The sequence below is a fragment of the Podarcis cretensis genome (assembly GCF_951804945.1).
Source record: "Podarcis cretensis genome assembly, chromosome: 12".
In the NCBI taxonomy this organism is placed as follows: domain Eukaryota; kingdom Metazoa; phylum Chordata; class Lepidosauria; order Squamata; family Lacertidae; genus Podarcis; species Podarcis cretensis.
The window spans coordinates 12,474,309-12,493,281 of record NC_137181.1 but is presented as its reverse complement, the minus strand read 5'-3'; the positions used below and the strand labels follow the sequence as shown (position 1 = coordinate 12,493,281).

Sequence of the window (18,973 nt, the reverse complement as noted above, 5' to 3'; positions counted from 1 at the left end):
CCCCTTTCCTAAATATTTGCAAGTACAGTAAGGAGGCAAAACTGCTGTGCTGCAGAACCATCTGTTCTGGTCAATTACACGGAGGCACAACGGCCAACCTTCACTCCGTGTAAGAGTCACCGTTAAACTAGAAGCCGCCAATCGCTTTTCTCCATTTCCTTTTATTTATTTGTCTTTCACGTCAGCAAACAATTAAGGGTAATTTATGTTAAATTAATGGTGCTTCACACCACAATGAAATATTTTATAACATACAAACGATTGGTCTGCTCAGAGGAAGCAGAAACTTAATGCCGACATCCGCACAAGTGACAATTTGAATTAATCACAGCCTACTTTAATAACTATGTTGTTAAAGGGTGACAGAACAGATGTTCTCTTAAGAAAAGAAAAATTAAGTGAGTTAATAGTATCCTACTTTTAATCTGGAGGAGCTGCGTTTGTGAAGCCTTGGGTTTGGGGGCAGAAGACCTCCAATCTGCCCTGCGTTTTAAAGTACTGCTTTAATGAAAGGGAACAAATTACCTTTCCCTCTCAAAGAGTTAACATGAGCCATGCACAGCGGAGGCTCATGACCTGACCATCACTCAGAATTAAGGGCACTAGTCCTCTGGAAAGAGGGACCAGCAAATAAATGCAAAAGATGGCCATGTGCAAAAGACTGATTTAGTCTGGCTGTGCTCTAAAACACCAGAAACTAATTTACGCTTCCCGAGCCACAGGAAAAGTGGCAAAAGGTCACAACTTGCCCCCCAGCACTAATTACATTCCTGTGCTGGAGGGGTACACAGAGAAGGAGGTGGGGGGGGGGGAGAAGGACATCTTCATAATCAGCCTTCTGGAAGGGAATAATCTTGGCCAGAACAGTTAACACATTCAGTGACTTAATGTGTAAACAGCAAGCTACAATCCCTCCCAGGGAAGCATGTTAATGCACTGCTCAGTTCTCGACAGGATGGGCAGAGGGGGAATTCTGTCACACAGAGGTTTCTGAGTTGCCTGCTTATCACTGCGTCAATGCACTGGCCTTCTGATACTTTATTTTATACTAGTACTTAGCTCTGGCTCATTTGCACTTTCCAAAGTGTGGCTGTAGGTACAGACATGAATGATATTTACCAGTAACAAGACCATTGGAGTATGGGACGTGGTGGCACTGTGGTCTAAACCACTGAGCCTAGGGCTTGCCAATCAGAAGGTCGGTAGTTTGAATCCCCGTGACAGGGTGAGCTCCCGTTGCTCGGTTCCTGCTCCTGCCAACCTAGCAGTTCAAAAGCATGTCAAAGTGCAAGTAGATAAATAGGTACCACTCTGGCAGGAAGGTAAACGCCATTTCCGTGCGCTGCTCTGGTTCTCCAGAAGTAGCTTAGTCATGCTGGCCACATTAGCTGGAAGCTGTACACCAGCTCCCTCAGCCAGTAAAGCGAGATGAGTGCCGCAACCCCAGAGTCGTCTGCGACTGGACCTAATGGTCAGGGGTCCCTTTACCTTTAAGACCATTGGAAAATGTCAGAAACTTATGACATTCCTTAGGTAGGATATTCAAAAACATTTTTAAAAGGGGGAACATTAGGCGTATCTGCTCAAAGGCAGGTGGTGTGAAGCCTTGCTTGTGTCTCCCTGCAGCTAGATCCTGTATAATTTTTATTCAGTTTTGCTCTGCTTTGGAGAAAGCATGTAAATAACTGTGAATCAGCTCTTAATAACTGGCATGTCTCATGTTCCAGCTTTATTATTGAATATTATTCTTAAAGACACACGTACTATATCTATCAGGCATATCCAACAGGGTAAAAAGAAAATAAATGAACTCTGCAGGAAATACTTTAAAGAGCTTTAGATCTATAGCTGCAGGGCAGAGTCTATAAATGCTAAGCTTGCAGCAAGGTTTAATTCTAACAAGTTCAACGGTGATATTTAATTCTAACAAGTTTGACGGTGACATGGGTGAGAAACAAGTAATCAAAACAGCACATTCACATTGCCTTGAGCAAACACCCAAGAGCTTTCAGCTCCCCTCCTTTACATTGCTGCGCATTACAGAGACCCTGCTGCAACCTGAACGTTTACAACCCTGCACCATGCATGTTTAATCAGAAATAAATCCCACTGAGTTCAACAGGATATACTCTCAAGTAAAACTGTAACCTTCGCCGCCAAGCCCTACAGCATCCAGCAAAGTGTATCAATTTTGCTTGCTAAAATGATGAGAAAGCCGAAAGTCTGTCCAAGCCAGGTTGTCTTGAAAGTGGGCAAATGTTTATTGTGGCTTTCCTCGTTTCTTATGGCAGCAAATTCCAGAAGCTGAGAGGTCCACAAACAGCTATTCTACAATGGAAGGGTTGGCAGGGACCTTGTTTCCATCTGGCTTAATGCTTGGTGGAGTTGCAGGGTGGGGGGAGGAAGCAAAGGAACAATTGCTGCTTAGCCCGGATCTCATTACCAATGTTTTACATCATATATCCTGGAAGCAGCTGGCTGTCTAGTCCAGCCTTCCTCAAGCAGGTACCCTTCAGATACCCAGACTTTGGCTCCCATCAGGCCCAGCCAGCAAGGTCATCCAGTGGCAGGGACTGGCTGGATGACGAGGAATGGTGGGAGGCACCAGCTGGGGAACCCCCAAGGGACACCCCAGAGGAGGAAGGCTCAGAGCCAAGGGATTGGTGGTGGGACACTGAGGAGATGTCAGAGGGAGAAGAGTGGGGGTGGTCGCTTTTGGATGCTGAAGAGGCAACGGGGTTCAGTGAGCAAGGCGAGCCTGTGACAGGGAGCAGCTCAGACTCAGAGGCTGAAGCAGAGAATACAGGGAGTCTGCCTCTCTTACTGTGACCAGCTTCCCTTCCCCCTTGTCTCCAAAGGCATGTGGAATGATGTGCAGAGCAGAACAGAGATTACAGGTACCCAGACACAGTTTGAGACTGCTTGGGAAACATCTGGCGGGAGGAGCCTTAGAGGGGGTTGAAGGTGGGGGCCATCAGTCCTGGCAACTGCTCTATAGGGGCAGGACCTGCCGGGAGTGCTGTGTACTGTTTTCTTGAATACAGAATTTACTGCACCGAAAGACTCTGCTTCTTGCATCTCGACACGCACCCAGGGATGGTGGGAGTTGTATTCCAGCCACACCTGGAGACCACCTGGTTGGAGGTATCTGGCCCAGTCAGCCACGCTTGGCTGCTTTTAAAGCCTTGTACAGCTGTAGAGTGATTCCTTATCGGCACTATTAATAAGGTGGCCTGCTTTGCCGCATGGTTATATGACAATACGAGAATCCTACCTTCGCAGGTCAGGATGAAATAGGCCATGTTGTGGCTGAAGGATGCACTGAAGTACGTGCAGTTGTTTATCAGGTCACAAGAGAGGCACTGCCTATTGAAGGACCCTTTAGTGCTGGCACTGAGAAAGAGGAGAAAACAACATGTCTGATTATTCAGCTGGCAGTGCTTGGAACAGGGATGTGGATTTGGGATGGCAGGACCTTGGACAGAGTTGGGTGCTTTCTCAACCATGTGTTTAGGGGTTGGAGCTGCCCCTGGGCATGGTGTGATGGTCTAGTCCACAGCAGCTTTGGTTTTTCGAACTGGGAAATGGCAGTGGCTCAGTGGTCAGGAGAATTCCCTTCCCATGCAGAAGGCCTTGCAGCTCCAGGTAGACATGGAAGAGACCCCTGCCTGAAACCCTGGAGAGCGTCTGCTGCCAGCCAGTGCAGGCAACATTGAGAAAGATGGCATAAGGCAGATTCCTATGTTCCTAATCCAGCCCACCCCCCACATCCCCATCTGAAGAATCTGGCAGGCCCCCGTTTCCTCTGCTGGCGGGTGGCGCCTCCTCATGTTGGGAAGCAGGAAATTGCCCCAAGTCACGCACCTGCAGAGGACTGTCAGCAGCATCAAAAACCAAAGGAAGCAAAAGAAGAGGCTTCTAAAAAGTACTGGAAAAAACCGTATTTTTTACTCTATAAGACTCACTTTTTCCCTCCTAAAAAGTAAGGGGAAATGTGTGTGCGTCTCATGGAGCGAATGCAGGCTGTACAGTTATCCCAGCAGCCAGAACAGCAAGAGGGATTGCTGCTTTCACTGCGCAGAGATCCCTCTTGCTGTTCTGGCTTCTGAGATACAGAATATTTTTTTTCTTGTTTTCCTCCTCCAAAAACTAGGTGCGCCTTGTGGTCTGGTGTGTCTTATAGAGCGTAAAATACGGTACCTTCCAAAAGCAATAGTTGCTGTGACAGCAGAGCCTTGGTCTTATGCCCCTAAGGAAGTTGGTCACCACCTGGGAATTTTATTGCTTTATTAGCACTATTATCATTTGAAAATGTTTTTCCTCCAGTACCATTTCAAGCCTTTATCTCCTCTTCGTTACTTTTCAACTGTGCAGCTCCGGCCCCTCTTTTGTTCTACTGGAGCAGATCAGAGTAAAGCCTGCTCCGACTTGGTCCGCTCCGGTTGCCCCTGCCTCCCTCAGGCCGCCATGGATAGGCCAGAATTTGAATCTGGGTTTGGCAGTACCCAGCAGGCTCCATGACAGCCAGGGGAGCGGAACAATGGTCAGAAGGACGGTGTGGCTGCGGGAGGACGGGGAAGCCTCATAACGGGCCGCAAACGACGCCCACCGCCGGACCGGGGTGAGCAGCCATTTCTCAAATTAGAAAACCACTTGTAAATCTTTTGGGAAACTGATTGTTCTTTTGGGAAACTGAGTCCTCCCTCACTTCTGTGACACAATGCCACGTACAGTGGTGCCTCGCAAGACGAAATTAATTCGTTCCGCGAGTTGCTTCGTCTTGCGATTTTTTCGTCTTGCGGAGCGCGGATTCCCCAGGTATTAACGGCTTTAAGAAAAAGGAAGCAAACCCGCAAGACGTTTTCGTCTTGCGAAGCAAGCCCATAGGGAAATTCGTCTTGCAAAGCACCTCGAAAAACGGAAAACCCTTTCGTCTAGCGAGTTTTTCGTCTTGCGAGGCATTCGTCTTGCGGGGCACCACTGTATCTTTTTTTTTGGCCTTACTTTGCACTGAATTTGCTCAGGTGTAAGAAGAACTGATAACAACCTCTTTCAAGGAAAAGTCTGGACATTGTTTCTTCTATGAAAATAAATCATACCTGTATAAATGTCGTGTCCTTGGTAACTCTTCTGTGCTGAGGAAATAGCTAGAATAAAATGCACATAGATTATAACCAGATTTTTGAGAGCAGAATTTCATCTGGGTTATCTGCATAGGCACAAACTATTCAGAAGAAAGGTGGAAGAGATATGCCCCCATGGACTCCTTGCACCCTAGAAACATTATTCTGATGCCTTTTAAGTTCTAATTTCAGTTTTTGTTTTGTTTAAAAGAAAGGCTCTATTCCTGTGGCTGTAAGTTTGGAATGGTAAAATGAACAGAAAAAAGAGGCAAAATTATAGGGGGGGGGACTTTACCCCTAAAGCTCATGGTTTTCATGTCTACATTATTGGACCTGCCTGTCATGCAGGCAGTGGTGAAAACCAATCATAAACCTATGTGCAAATTTGTTTTGCTAAAAAATGTCATCCTGGCAGCAGTGCACCAATGGTCTCATGCAGATGTTACACATTTGGAAAGAACTTTAAAAGAAAATGCAATATGGTCACCAAATGCAGCTGAACACACATTTGTCAAAATCGTTAGCTACATGCAATTAAATACACAAAGTTAGCCCAGCCTTCCAGCTGTCAGATGAAAATTTCTAAAGAAATTTTATTATTCAGCAGTTATACAAATCAATAGAAAAAGAGCTGTCCATTGTACTGATTTTATATGGATGTTCTATTAAAAAAAAGGCTGGATTAAAAGGCACCCAAATGCTTCAGAAATTCCATGTTTGCAATACGACAGTCCCCACCCCCGAGAAGCAGCGTTGAATGTCTTTGAATACTCTTTTTACATTGGCAAAATGTTTATGTGTGTAGCAGTAAGCCAAAGGCCAAGTAAGATATATCCAAAATGCTCCTTAAGCCACTGTCCTGAAGTTACTTATTCCACAGTAGTATGGATCATTTTAGTTGGTAAAACATTGAACAGGAGCATCCTCACAATAATACTCTGATTCTTATGCTTACACCCATTTCACAGAGGAGACTTTCCTACTTACCAGAGTAATGCGAGGGAAGCCTAGCTTCTGTATTTAAGCACATTAATATCACAGGTTTCAATCCAGAGCAATGCCTACTGTGTCACACATAAGCGCTCCACTAATCCAGTTACCCTTGCAGTGCTGTCAATTGAAACTTCTAAGACATGGAAGCTGACTTGACATGGTTTGGTGTTCCTTACATTTTATGGTGCCTTTCCTCATATCCCAAAATCCTGGTCACATCCCAGTCACCCGATGTGATTGACTGTAAATCGTTGCTGCTGCTGTTGGGCTGCCGAGAAAGGAGGAAGAGATGAATTTCAAAACATAGAGCAAGGTGTTCTAACGATGATCAAACGTATATCTGCATTATTTTCTTCAGAGCAAGTTTTCCTGATGTCCCTTTTCCTGATGCATTTTTTTAAAAGACACTAATTTATTCTTCTTCTATCCTCCTAGAAGTGAAAATAATAAATTGAGCCAAATTCATGCTTGGGATAGCCATATTTCAGAATTTCTCAAATTGTGCTATAGGGCTTCTGAAGCCTCTCCAAAAGTGGCGAAGATGAAGCAGAGACAGATGAGCGGAGTCTGATTGGGAAAACTCTACTTATTGCCCTTCTGTCACACTCTTTCTCCAAAGAGCTCAAGGTGGCTACAACCTTGTGAGGCAGGCTCAATTGAAAGACAGTGACTGGCCTACAGTCACCAGTGAGTTTCAGTGGGAATCTGAGCCCTCTCTCCCTAGCTTAAGTCCAGCGCTTTGGCTACAAATGGATGCTCGCTTTTCAGGGTCACAGAAGCTGCATCTGAAAAACATACAGAAATGCTTTCTTCTAAGGGATCTAACCCACCCTGCACCCTAAGCCCTCAGTGCTCACACCCAAAGGAGCCTCCTCTCTACTCTCTGTGCAACCCAGTCAAACCTGCTCACTCTGCGGGGCTGCAGCTGTTCCTCAGCCCAATTCTCCATCAAAGGAGACCAGTTCATTTTTCTTTGGTTGTTGCCCATCAATCCCTCTTTCTTTGGTCTGCAAATTATGTTTTTCATTTAAACCCCTTTTGTATCAGTGCCAGCAGATTCCACTGATAGCAAGCCAGCCACAGGATTTCCTGCAAAACACTGTTTGTATATCAACCCACTACAGTACTCAGATGTCATTGTCTTCAACAGATGCACATTTTCTTGGAAATGCTTTGCATGTGATATGTCTAGGTGTTGACTTGTTCTATCGTCAAAACTGCCAATGTAAGTGTGTTACAGGGGTGGGGATTCTGTGGTCTTCCAGATGTTGTTGGACTACAACTCCCATCATCCATGACCACCGGCTATGCTGCCAGAGGCTGATGAGAGCTGGAGTCCAACAACATCCAGAGAGCCAATATTCTTGGTATATTACTTTTCACCCACACCCAAAAAGGTGTTTAGCAGCAGCAGAGCTTTGTCTCACCTGCGATGAAGACATGGTAATGTGGTAAAACTCGCCTCTCCCTCCCTGAGGGATGGCTCGGACAAAGAAGAACCTCCTGCCATCTCTGGAGAAGACGGGCTCTTCGTTCTGCAAATACCAAGCAGTTGCAAATGAATGCACAGATAAATATTCATGAATCTTGAAATAAACCACTCAAGACAGCAACCGTGCCAGTCCCATCCTTCTGCCAGGCTCCTTCAGCCACATGTGGATTCAAACCATGTATCTTCTAGGATTGCGGCTGAAATCCAGCTCAGTGAAAATTAGGCTATCCTTGTGTAAAACACTGTGGGCACAAGTTGTAGCTTTATCAGCCTTTTGCCTTGGTCCACAATGCCCTCCTCCCTTGATTGGTTGCTCCCCTTTTCAGATGCAAAATAAACTGACCTGCTTCTGTTTATATGCTTGACTTGCCTGCCTGCTCTGTCCTTGGAAACTCAGGCCCCATCTGTACTATACAATTTAAAGCACTAAGCAGGCACAGCTTCCCACAAAGATCCCTGGGACCTGTAGTTTGCTAAAGGTGCTGAGAGTTTTTAGGAGACCCCTTTCCCTCACAGAGTTGCAATTCCCAGCATGGTCTAACAACCCATCCCTATTCCCCGGGAACTCTGGAAACTGTAGCCCATGGGTAGGCAAACTAAGGCCCGGGGGCTGAATTTGGCGCAATCGCCTTTGGCCCGCAGATGGTCAAGGAATCAGCGTGTTTTTACATGAGTAGAATGTGTGATTTTATTTAAAATGCATCTCTGCGTCATTTGTGGGGCATAGGAATTCATTCATTTCCCCCCAAAAATATAGTCTGGCCCCCCAGAAGGTCTGAGGGACAGTGGACTGGCCCCCTGCTGAAAAAGGTTGCTGACCCCTACTGTTATCCCATGAGGGGAACAGGGGTTTCCGAATAACGCTCAGCGTTCTTAACAAACTACAGCGTTTGTTACACCTGAGCACATTCAGTCCCACTAAACTACGCCTTAGCATTCACAGGTCATACCCTGGAGCCCCTGACAAGAGCAGTAGTAAGGTAGCAGAGAGCTTCTTCCAGGGTCTAGGGCTATATCTTGTAAACAGCATACAGCTGAGCTGGCTGATCCTTAGAAACTTGAAGCCCTGCAATTCCAAAGGCTTCTGCTGTTGCTGTTCATTGAGAAGCAGCTCTGTGACTCTGATCAAGAGAAATAACCCTCAGGAGATTTTGGGCATCGCAGCACTTTGATGTTCAAATATATTATCCCTTTGCACAGTTAAAACAAAAAATCACAGGCGCATACAATGGCCTACAGAGAAACAGCTAGAAGGCACCAATCGTATAGATTTCTGTTAAAAGAGTACACAGCTTAATACTTTGTTTCTGCCAAAGGCTACCAACTAAGCTGGAACAGCTGATCCAGACTTTGCTATCTGTATACATGCCTTCCCCTCGCAAAACACTGCCATTCTGATTGACTCAATGTCAACACCAATTATAATTACTCTGAACCATGGGCTTTTGCTAACCATGGTTCAGAACCAAGAGCTGTTTGACTGAGGAAACGTCTGCCCTGTTTTCAGGCAGGGCAGTCCATCTTCCAGTTTGAACATCTCCCTACCCCACCCCAGTGCCCCTGATGACTTGGTGGTCTGGGGGAAAAAGAACCCCTTTATCATGGCATAAGCTTCATGGAATAGAGTCTACTTTCTCCTGGGCCTGCAGGAGCCTCTCAAGAAGGCCTCTGCTGAAGAAGAAGAAGAAGAAGAAGAAGAAGAAGAAGAAGAAGAAGAAGAAGAAGAAGAAGAGGAGGAGGAGGAGGAGGAGTTTGTATTTGATATCCCGCCTTTCAGTCCCCTTCAGGAGTCTCAAAGCGGCTAACATTCTCCTTTCCCTTCCTCCCCCACAACAAACACTCTGTGAGGCGAGTGAGGCTGAGAGACTTCAGAGAAGTGTGACTAGCCCAAGGTCACCCAGCAGCTGCATGTGGAGGAGCGGAGACGTGAACCCGGTTCCCCAGATTACGAGACTACCGCTCTTAACCACTACACCACACTGAAGCGTAAGCTGGCAGTCAACAGTTTTTCCGACCAACTCTTCCATCTCTTTTGCTGCATCTAACACAAGCGCACAGATTTAGCATCCCTAGACAAAGAGTAGCTTTATTATAGAAAGGTAGGTTCCTACGTCACTGTTGATCTGTATTGAAGTGTGTGTTTGCATCTCTCAATTTGCCCCTTTGTGGTTCTGCTCTGTTGCTTTTGAGTGTGGAACCTTTTATTAAGGAGATGGAAAGACCACTATTACCTGTCTGTGCAGCCAGGCTACGCTCTCATCTTCATGTTTCTGAAACAAAGCAACATAATTAAAATATTATACTGTAGTTTGCATCTATTATACTTTGCTCATCAGGGCAGAAAGCTATTTGACTCAATTCCAACAATGGCTGAGCAAGCACAGAGGAGCCCATCTGAGTATGATTTATGAGCAGGCAACTTGAAAGGCCTTTGCTCTTGATTAAACAAGTGAATGTGTTTAAAGCATGGCAGTAATCTATGTGAATAACAGTAAGAGGATAATTATTCACATTGTTTGTAAGCAACCCAGGGTTTTGGTGGAGGAACACTGAAACGCCCCCCCCTTCTACCACACACCTGGGCCAAACTATGCCCTAGGCCACATATGAACACCTGTTTGAGTGGGGATCCTGAGTGTCAAATTTCTCCCCATCCCAATTTTTGTGTGGGAGATGAATAATGATAAGTAACATGGCCTGCATCAGGTGGAGCTTTTGCATTGAGGTCTAAGTTGGCTCCTATATTACATCACTGAATGGGGGAGGGGATGGTCGTATGCCACACCTACACAACCACCCGAAAGACCTAAGTCTTCAACTGGTGGCTCTGGAGCTAATAGCAGGTTGCTGACTGATTTAAGCTAGGCTGAAACAGGAGCACTTCCACCATACAAATGCATAGTGAAAAATGTAAGAAATGAGTTCTCAAATGCATGTTTGAATTAAAGCTGGACCCTGAGTCTCAAAAGACTGAAGAGTACTGGCCCAATTGGCACACTTTTAAAAAGGGATCCAGGGGGAATCCTGGAAATTACAAGCCAGTTAGCTTCACATCTGTCCCAGGGAAACTAGGGAGTTTCCTCTTTCAATTCCAGTTGCATGCATCTTTTGCTTTCAATGCACACAAAATGTACCCCGGGTCGCTCACCTTTTTCAGGCTTCAAAAAATTGGTGCAGACTACAAATGCCAAATGAAAAGCTATGGGTGTTCAGCTGCCTGGAATCAAAACACTGATACCACTATTGAACATTCAACTTGTTTTACTTGTAAGGTGCCCTGAGAACTTGCACGTGGACGATACATGCTGCAGGTAAATAAAAATGAATACCTTTGTGCAGACTCCAGTTGTTGCATCACAGAGAGTCAGGATAGAAACATTCTGTGCCCTGTTCAGCCAGTTTACTGCAACTTTGGTACTGGTTGCCCACTTCACCATGGTTATATAGTATTCCCTAAAAACAAATGAAGGCATGTGAGTGCTACTCTTACATGTACTTAGAACACAATTTCCCTTCACTGTACAGACCCAAATATTTGTTTTTGGAATGTGGACTATTAATAAACTTGATGCAGAACGAGACTACAATATGTCGTGATTGTAACAAGTCCAGGATTCATTTTTGTGTTCCTCTCTTTGAACTTCGTCTGAATTCCCATACTACCTACATCATAATCAGCCCCTTGCCTGCTTATTGCTTTTTTATGTTCTCGAGGCATGCAGCGTGCCACTTCTCCCCCTTGAGCTAAGAAAGGGGTAAATGACTTGATAATGAATGAGTGTCGCAGTTGTAAGTCATATTCAAGTGGAATGCACAGGTCAAAGTCATCTTTAAATTATAAGACAATGACTTTTCACAGTGTGTACAGTCCATAAAATTTTTATGAGTTCATTTGTTTGCCATAAAATATGTATAAAGGAGTTGTTGCTCTCGTTGGGATTAATGTGCTGCGTCGCCGGAGAAATCGCTTGCATTCTGGAAAAGATTTGCTGTGCATACAGAGAAGGAAGGACTCAGAAGGATGAAGACGATCTGATTATCCAGCAAAATAAGAAGACAGAGCACAAGCATTCTGCTGCAGGGCAGAACAACAGAGTTGCCCATGCCTAGCATTTGAAGTTTGGGTAATATAATGGTGCACTAGAAATTCAGTATCATAAACATTTTTTCTCTCCCTCTCTTTCACATGACAGTTTGGCACCAGCATATTCTCTAGGGCAGTGGTTCACAGTTGGTACCATGGAGGTATCAATGTTTTCAATAGCTTGGCTTTTGAATTAGCAATACTTAGCTAATTGAGCTAAGATGTATGGAAGTGAGAGCTGGACCATAAAAAAGGCTGATCACTGAAGAATTTATGCTTTTGGATTACGGTGCTAGAGGAGACTCTTGAGAGTCCCACGGACTGCAAGAAGATCAAACCTAACCATTCTGAAGGAAATCAGTCCTGAGTGCTCACTGGAAGGACAGATCCTGAAGCTGAGACTCCAATACTGTGGCCACCTCATGAGAAGAGAAGACTCCCTGGAAAAAACCCGGATGTTGGGAAAGATGGAGGGTACAAGGAGAAGGGGATGACAGAGGACGAGATGGTTGGACAGTGTTCTCGAAGCTACCAACATGAGTCTGACCAAACTGCAGGAAGCAGTGGAAGACAGGAGTGCCTGGCATGCTCTGGTCCATGGGGTCACGAAGAGTCGGGCACGAGTGAACGACTAAACAACAACAAGCTAATTAAGAACCACTGCTCTAGGAAAACAGCTTGTTTTCCTTTTGTTAATAAAACTAAAATAAGCAGAGAATGAAAAACTCCTTCCGACAGTGTTAAGAACACAATATAAGAACATAAGGAGAACCTGCTGGTTCAGTCAAGTGGCCCATGTAGTTCAGTATCATGTTCTCACAGGGACTACCCAGATGTCTGTGGGAAATCTGTAAGGGAGACCTGAGCACAACAGCACCCTCCTCTCTTGCAGTTCCACCAACTAAAAACATGCTGCTTCCAACTATGGAGGCACAGCCGTCACGGCGAGTGGTCATTGATAACAAGCTTGCACAATTTAAGAATCAATGTGAAAGTAGGACAAATTGTTGTCTCCTACACCTTCTAGAAACCCAAAGCAGCTGGAATCAGGAGGTTTTCCAACATGGTTTGATGGCTATATTTATGTCTTTTCTTGAACTTGGTGGTGAATTATTTTTTTTTAAAAAAAATCAAAATAGAGAGAGGCATTCAGACAATCCAAAACTGGGTCACAAAACTAAGGGTTTGATGACGACTGATGAGAACCAGGGATTCCAAATCTTGCACAAGGAATATGTTGGACCAGATCATACGGTTTGTGTAATTATGATGGTGATGATATATTACTTTCTGGTTCAATATGATTTATTTTCAGTTGGATTAATGGTTACAGTGGATGAGACCCACATGGCAGAGGAGTGGTTCAGAACATAAGAAGAGTCCTGCTGGATCAGACCGAAGGCTTATCTAGTCTAGCATTCTGTTATTATAGTAGCTAAGCAGATGCCTACAGGAAGCCCATGAGCACAATTGTGTTTTCCAGTAATTGTTATTCAAAGGCTCATGCTCCCCAATAATTGGATGCAAATGTCAGAGATTATAAACTCAGAATTAAACATTGTTCTTTGCTCAGTCTGAGATTAGAGCTCATTTCAGCATATATTCTGGACCATTCTGAGGACTATGTATTTTATAAATAGTTCTAAGTCATGTCCAAATAGTTAACCTTTGAATGCCTAGGTCATCTGAGCAGACTTTAAGGTGAGCTTTGAACGTGCTAAATTAAATCTGAGACCTATAATATACCCCACAGAGTACAGATAATTAACCTTAGCAATATACTGGACACACTAAACAGCACAAGCTCATTGATTCAACTACCCTGGAGGGTATCCAAAGCTTTTAGTTAATCAGGGGTTTCAAAGAAGATAAGCATTGTTTCCATAAGGTTACCCTGACATGAAATCCCACTGCTTTCAAAAGAATTCATTTTCAAACTAAAACTACGGTATTTAGAATCACAGCACAAAACATTTAATGGTAAATTTCACTGTTTTAACGCAGCGGCGTAGCGTGGGTTGTCAGCACCCGGGGCAAGGCAAGTAATTTGCGACCCTAACCCCTAACCTGCCGCTGCTGCCAGCTTCTTCTTGCTGCTGCCTGGGCTGGTGTATTTACAGTAAGGTAGCCACGGCGGCGGCGGCGGCGGCAGGTCTGTGTCAGGTGATCTGAGGCGAGTTGCCGCTGGCACTGCCGCCCAAACGACGCCGCTTGCCTGGAGGAGGAGGGCAGAGAGGCGAGGAAAATGCAACATGGCCCAGCAGCTGCAGCAGCGGCGGGACTGTGAGGAGGGGCTGCCTGGCGTGCCCTCCGCGGCCCTGACGCGCGGAGACCACGGGGAGCGCTGAGAGCCGCTGCCTGCCGGATGCCTTCAGCCCTGACGCGCGCACAGCTCGTCGGTTCCGCGAGACATGGGGCTCTGCTATAGCCTGCGCCCGAGGCTCTTCAGCGACTCCGGAGGCGGCGAGCGCACCCCCCCAGATGTTGCGCCCAGTGCGGACGGCCCCCCTGCACCCCCCATGCTACGCCACTGTTTTAACGTTTTTGCTGTTTGCTGCCCTAGGCTCCTTTGGAAGGGGTGGATACAAATTTAATAAATGATAACAGTAATAAAAAATAAAGGTCAGAAATGGAGGTCAGAATGGAGTAAACATTTGATGTAATGGCAAAGGTGACATTAGGTATGGTAACCACCCTGGAAACGGCAATTAGACAGGCATATAATACATTTGGGGTAAGTAGGTGTGTAGAGCTATACTTGCTTAATTGTATTGTGGGTCAGTATGATCCAATTCATGTTCTACTCAGAAGAGTTCAGTAGGATTTATTTCCAAGCCAATCATTCACAGGTTTCCAACCTTAGCATGGCATTATTGTGGCATAGCCTTTCCAGTTCTGGTGTAATGGGCAACGTGATAGACTCAGCAAGGAGTTGCTGGTTCAAATCATTGCTGAGCCATGAAGCTGGCTAGCAGGCTGCAGCCTAGTCTACCTCAACAGGGTTGTTGTGAGGATCAAATGGGAAAGCCTATTATTTGCCGAAGAGCGGGATTCAAATTGAATATCAAATAATTTTTTTAACAGATGCCTTTAAATAGACAAGCTGTTTTGTCTTAAATTTACAGCCACAGTGCAATCCATAGGCATGGAGTGTTATCAGCTGGATTTTCATTTTAAAATAACCCTTCTGAGACCCCTGGACTGATCTGTGCCAACAAGCGGATGTTTTAATGGCCTCAGCAGGCTAGTAATTTCTTTTCAGTCTAGCAATTTTTGCAATGGTAGCTAGAGGGGCCATGGAAAATGTGCATACCCCAAGCCTCTCTGTCATCAAAGCAGATAAGCGCTCAAGACAAGAAGAGAGGAGGGGAAAGACAGTGGAATTAGAAACAATAATAATAGAAAAGGAGGTTTAATGGAAGGAGTGGTAGGTAACAACTTCAGGTCTTTGCCACAAGTAGCTAGTACAGCACAAACCCCATTCTTGAATCATCAGGAGGAGTCATTTCCAGATCATGAGTAGGCCCATTCAAACCAATGACATGTAAGGAAATGCTTGGATTTTCTGTTCCAACCTAGAAGACAAAAGAAGACAGAATGATAAAAAAGTGTTTAATAAATGACTAATTCTGTTTATAAGTAAGAAGGTATAAATGAGGATTTTAGTGTTGGACTTGGCAAACTTCAGAACCTGACTAAGAATGAGAAAAACAGAGAGAATGCAGATGTAGCTCAGAAATGTCATGCTACCTATAGCTCTGAAATTGTTCCCCAGCGATTATTATATTTTTAAAATACAAAGCCATTATGGTTGCTTCAGAAGGGAAAAATCCCCATGCAAAGTAGCCAGAGTGAAAAAAAAACAGTTGACAAATAAAAGGTGAAACAGCCCTCTCACCACCCTAGCCCCTCTGCCCCTTCTGCTCAACTGGAAGCCACAGAATGGCTTTGCAGGGGAAACAATCTACAAACTATATATGGTCATGCAACTGGATCTCAAGTGATTAGAGCGGTGGTTAAAGATGCCTTATATTTAATCACTAGGCAAGTGGTCATTGGTGAGCAGGAACGAGGGGCTGGTGAGGGCATGGAATCCCATGCAAGCAAGTGAGCAGGCATATAAAGAGGGAATGGAATGCATAGAAACAAAGGTCATATTTGCACCACACATTTAAAGCACATTGAATGCACATTTAAAACATATGAGTTCCCGCAAAAGAATCCTGGGAACTGTAGTTCTGGAGGCTACTGTAGCTGTAGCTCTGTAAGCTACAGTTCCAAGGCTTCTTTGAGGAGAGCCATGGGCCATAAATATGGGGTGTAGATATGAGCTCAACACAGAAATATAGTACTTTAACTTTTCTCCGGCAGCCCTCAGCAGGCCAGGAATTTCTTTTCAGTCTAGTAATTTTTGAAGACTTGTTTACTAGGATGAATTAAAGTATTCCGTGTAAAGCTAATGGGTTTTTCTGGTTACGTTGCTACATGTTCTTGTATTTTGACCAGGTGGAAGTGAAAAGATACAGGTGTTAAAGAGATCAGATCCATCCTACCTTTGGGTAATGATAAGTCTCCACTTTAGGGTAGAGGCTGCCTGTGAACATAGGTATTTCCATAGTGGGGACTCTGGAGTCATTGATAGTTGCATACGCTAATCTTGTGCCATCGGGGGACCACCAGTGTGCAACATGGGTCTTCAGGATCTCCTCTACGTAAATAAGAAAAAAGGAGGAAAGAAGACCATGAGATCCAAAAAATTTGTTAGCGTGGGAACTTCAGGGTGGAGAGCTCTATGTGCACCACATCATAGGGAGGAAAAATATTTTGGAAGTGGTTGTTTCTAAGGCTGCGATCCAGTGATCACTTATATGAGAGTAAGCCCCATTGAACATAGTAAAAGTAAGTATTAGGGCTGTTCACTGGATCCAGATGAATCCTGACTCAGTTAGGCCTGGGATTTGGCCAAATTGGGTTGAGGTTGCCCCAGATCATTCTGGGAAGGTCATTCTTGGGTCCACCTGAAGGGAGGGGGAGCCTGGCAGTAAGAAGAAGGCACAGAAGGAGACTCGTAGGAAGTCTGCATGCATCTCCTTCTCCCCCCATCACAACTGCATGTTTAAACATTAATATTAGGGTTTAAAATCCCATGTGGTGGGTAGGGAGAAAAGGAGAGGCACATCTTCTCTGGGTCCCTAGATCAGATGGAGGGGGGGGCTCATGCAAAACCCTACTAAATAAGCAAGTTTGATATAATCAGTCCTCCATCCTGGGATAATGCCTATGTAGTGTTAGCTTCTATTCTGCAAGAAAAACATTGGGCACGGAATATTTTATTGGCTCGTTTTCATTTCATTCTTTGAATTTCTCTTTTAATTCCTTTTTTTGAAGCTTTTTATAATCAGGCACGGCTCAGCAATTAAATGCCTGATAGGAATACGACGAGAGGGCTGGCAAGTCCTTGACACTTCAGCATTAATCAGGAATTACTTTATTCTGCAAACATCTTTCTCAGATCTCTCAAGCTTAATGAAGCACTTCAAGAGACGATCATGTGAGATCCCAATGCAGGCTTTCTGGAGGACATTTTCACATGAGAATTTTACTGCTTAGATTTTTGTGGACACTGAAGCATGGTGGATCCTTATGAAAAGGGGACCCCTCGCATGAGCAATTCCAGACGAGTCATGTCACCCTGCAAAAATTACAAACATAAAAAGGACCTGCCAAAATAGCAACATCGTGGAAGCATCTTTGTGACTGTACATATGTATGATCAGGACCGAACCAATATATTTCAGCACCTTAGGCAAACCACAAAATGGCAGCCTCCCCCTCCCCACCAGGGAAGACAGGGTGAGTGAAGATCTACATAAGGAACAAGGAGGGGACTAAAGAGCTACATCAGGATCTGCTGCCGCTGTGGATCCCGCCGCCCAAGGCGACTGCCTCACCTTGCCTCATGGGTGTGCCGGTATGATAACTTTGCAGGCAACAGCCTGCTTAATCAAATGCATGCTCAGAAAATTGTGAATGGGTATGTGTGTCTGCAGTACAGTGCAATATAAATCAAGTTAATAAGACCATGGGAACAGCCACTTGCCCATTTTGCAGTACTGTATTCAGAATGGTCATATAATTTTACAGCAGGGAAGGACTGTAGTTCAATGGTGGAGCATCTGCTTTGTGTGAAGAAGGCCTCAGGTACAATTCCCAGCATCTCCAGGTGAGTCAGAACATTGGTCCATCTACTCTAACATTTTCCAGGTAGTGGGGTAGAGGACTAGGCACGCGACCTTGTGAATTCAAAGCATCACCTGTGGACTGTGGACATGGTGCAGCACAGACCTAGATGCTATGCTGGTTTCAGTGGGAGACCTGTATGGAGAACTAGAATGTGACTTCTTTCTTTCTCCTACATGGCAGACCCACATAGAGTGATTTGCACTGATCCAGTCTTGAAGTTACCAGAGCATGGCGTACAGTGGCTATGTCAGCTATGTACTAAAGGAGCAGGAACAGGAGAAACAACTGGAACTGGATATAGGCATGTCTACTCACTACTGAACCTTTGTTAATAATGCTAGACCCAAGCTACAGGCCTGCTCTTACCAGGGGAGCACAACTTTGTCCAGAGCAAGTTGCCTGCCAGCCTCTTAAACCCAAGAGCTCAGAGCACACAACAGCTCTGTCTTGTTCAAGCTCATTTCTTTTTATTCTGTCACCGCCTGCCTTCAAAAGTCCTACCTGCTTTGATGACTTACCAGCCGAATGGCACATTCTGAGCTTCACTACCAATTTACAGACTGCCTAGCCCTTTTGTTAGTATTTGCCAGCTATTTGTCTCCCTCAAAACACAGTGCAAAAACTTTATGCAGAATGCCCTATAAAACAAACCTGCAGCACAAAGATAAACTCCAAGGCACTCACAACATTCAATGAAGCAAAGAAAAATGCATTTCAGCTAAGATAAAGGTTGTGGATGGATTCTATCATTCAACCTGTAGGGTTGCATTTATAAGGAGGACATACGTTTCCCGTAATAATAAAAAAGCAAGCAAGCAATTAGCTTTTGAAACATCAAGGACATGCTTCTGAAGAACAGGGGCAATTGCAAAGTGACTGCAGAGAGTAAGAATAAGGAGACTGTTAAATGCTCCACACCTTCAGGAAGTGGGGAAAGTTCAGGCTCATCCCTATAGTGTTTCATTTCCATTGAATGAAAGAAAGAGTACTGCAGGTGGATGGTGCTTTTGTAATATCTGCTCTACCTACGAACGTGTC

General features: G+C 44.8%; 1 protein-coding gene across 7 annotated transcripts in view; it reads right to left on the bottom strand.

Annotated features, from left to right (window-relative positions):
• DPP6 (dipeptidyl peptidase like 6) overlaps positions 1-18,973 on the bottom strand; it is a 506,101-nt gene that overhangs the window by 26,514 nt on the left and 460,614 nt on the right. For all 7 annotated transcript variants that reach the window (XR_013831809.1, XM_079946663.1, XM_079946665.1 and 4 more), the window contains exons 9-16: positions 16,246-16,400; positions 15,170-15,267; positions 10,938-11,061; positions 9,840-9,878; positions 7,544-7,651; positions 6,293-6,384; positions 5,100-5,147; positions 3,275-3,393 (exon numbers count right to left, since the gene is read on the bottom strand). Coding sequence is in view for 6 of the 7 variants with exons in the window: in XM_079946663.1 (XP_079802789.1) it covers positions 3,275-3,393; positions 5,100-5,147; positions 6,293-6,384; positions 7,544-7,651; positions 9,840-9,878; positions 10,938-11,061; positions 15,170-15,267; positions 16,246-16,400 (783 nt within the window). In the remaining variant the exon portion in view is untranslated. The remainder of the gene's footprint in view (positions 1-3,274; positions 3,394-5,099; positions 5,148-6,292; positions 6,385-7,543; positions 7,652-9,839; positions 9,879-10,937; positions 11,062-15,169; positions 15,268-16,245; positions 16,401-18,973) is intronic.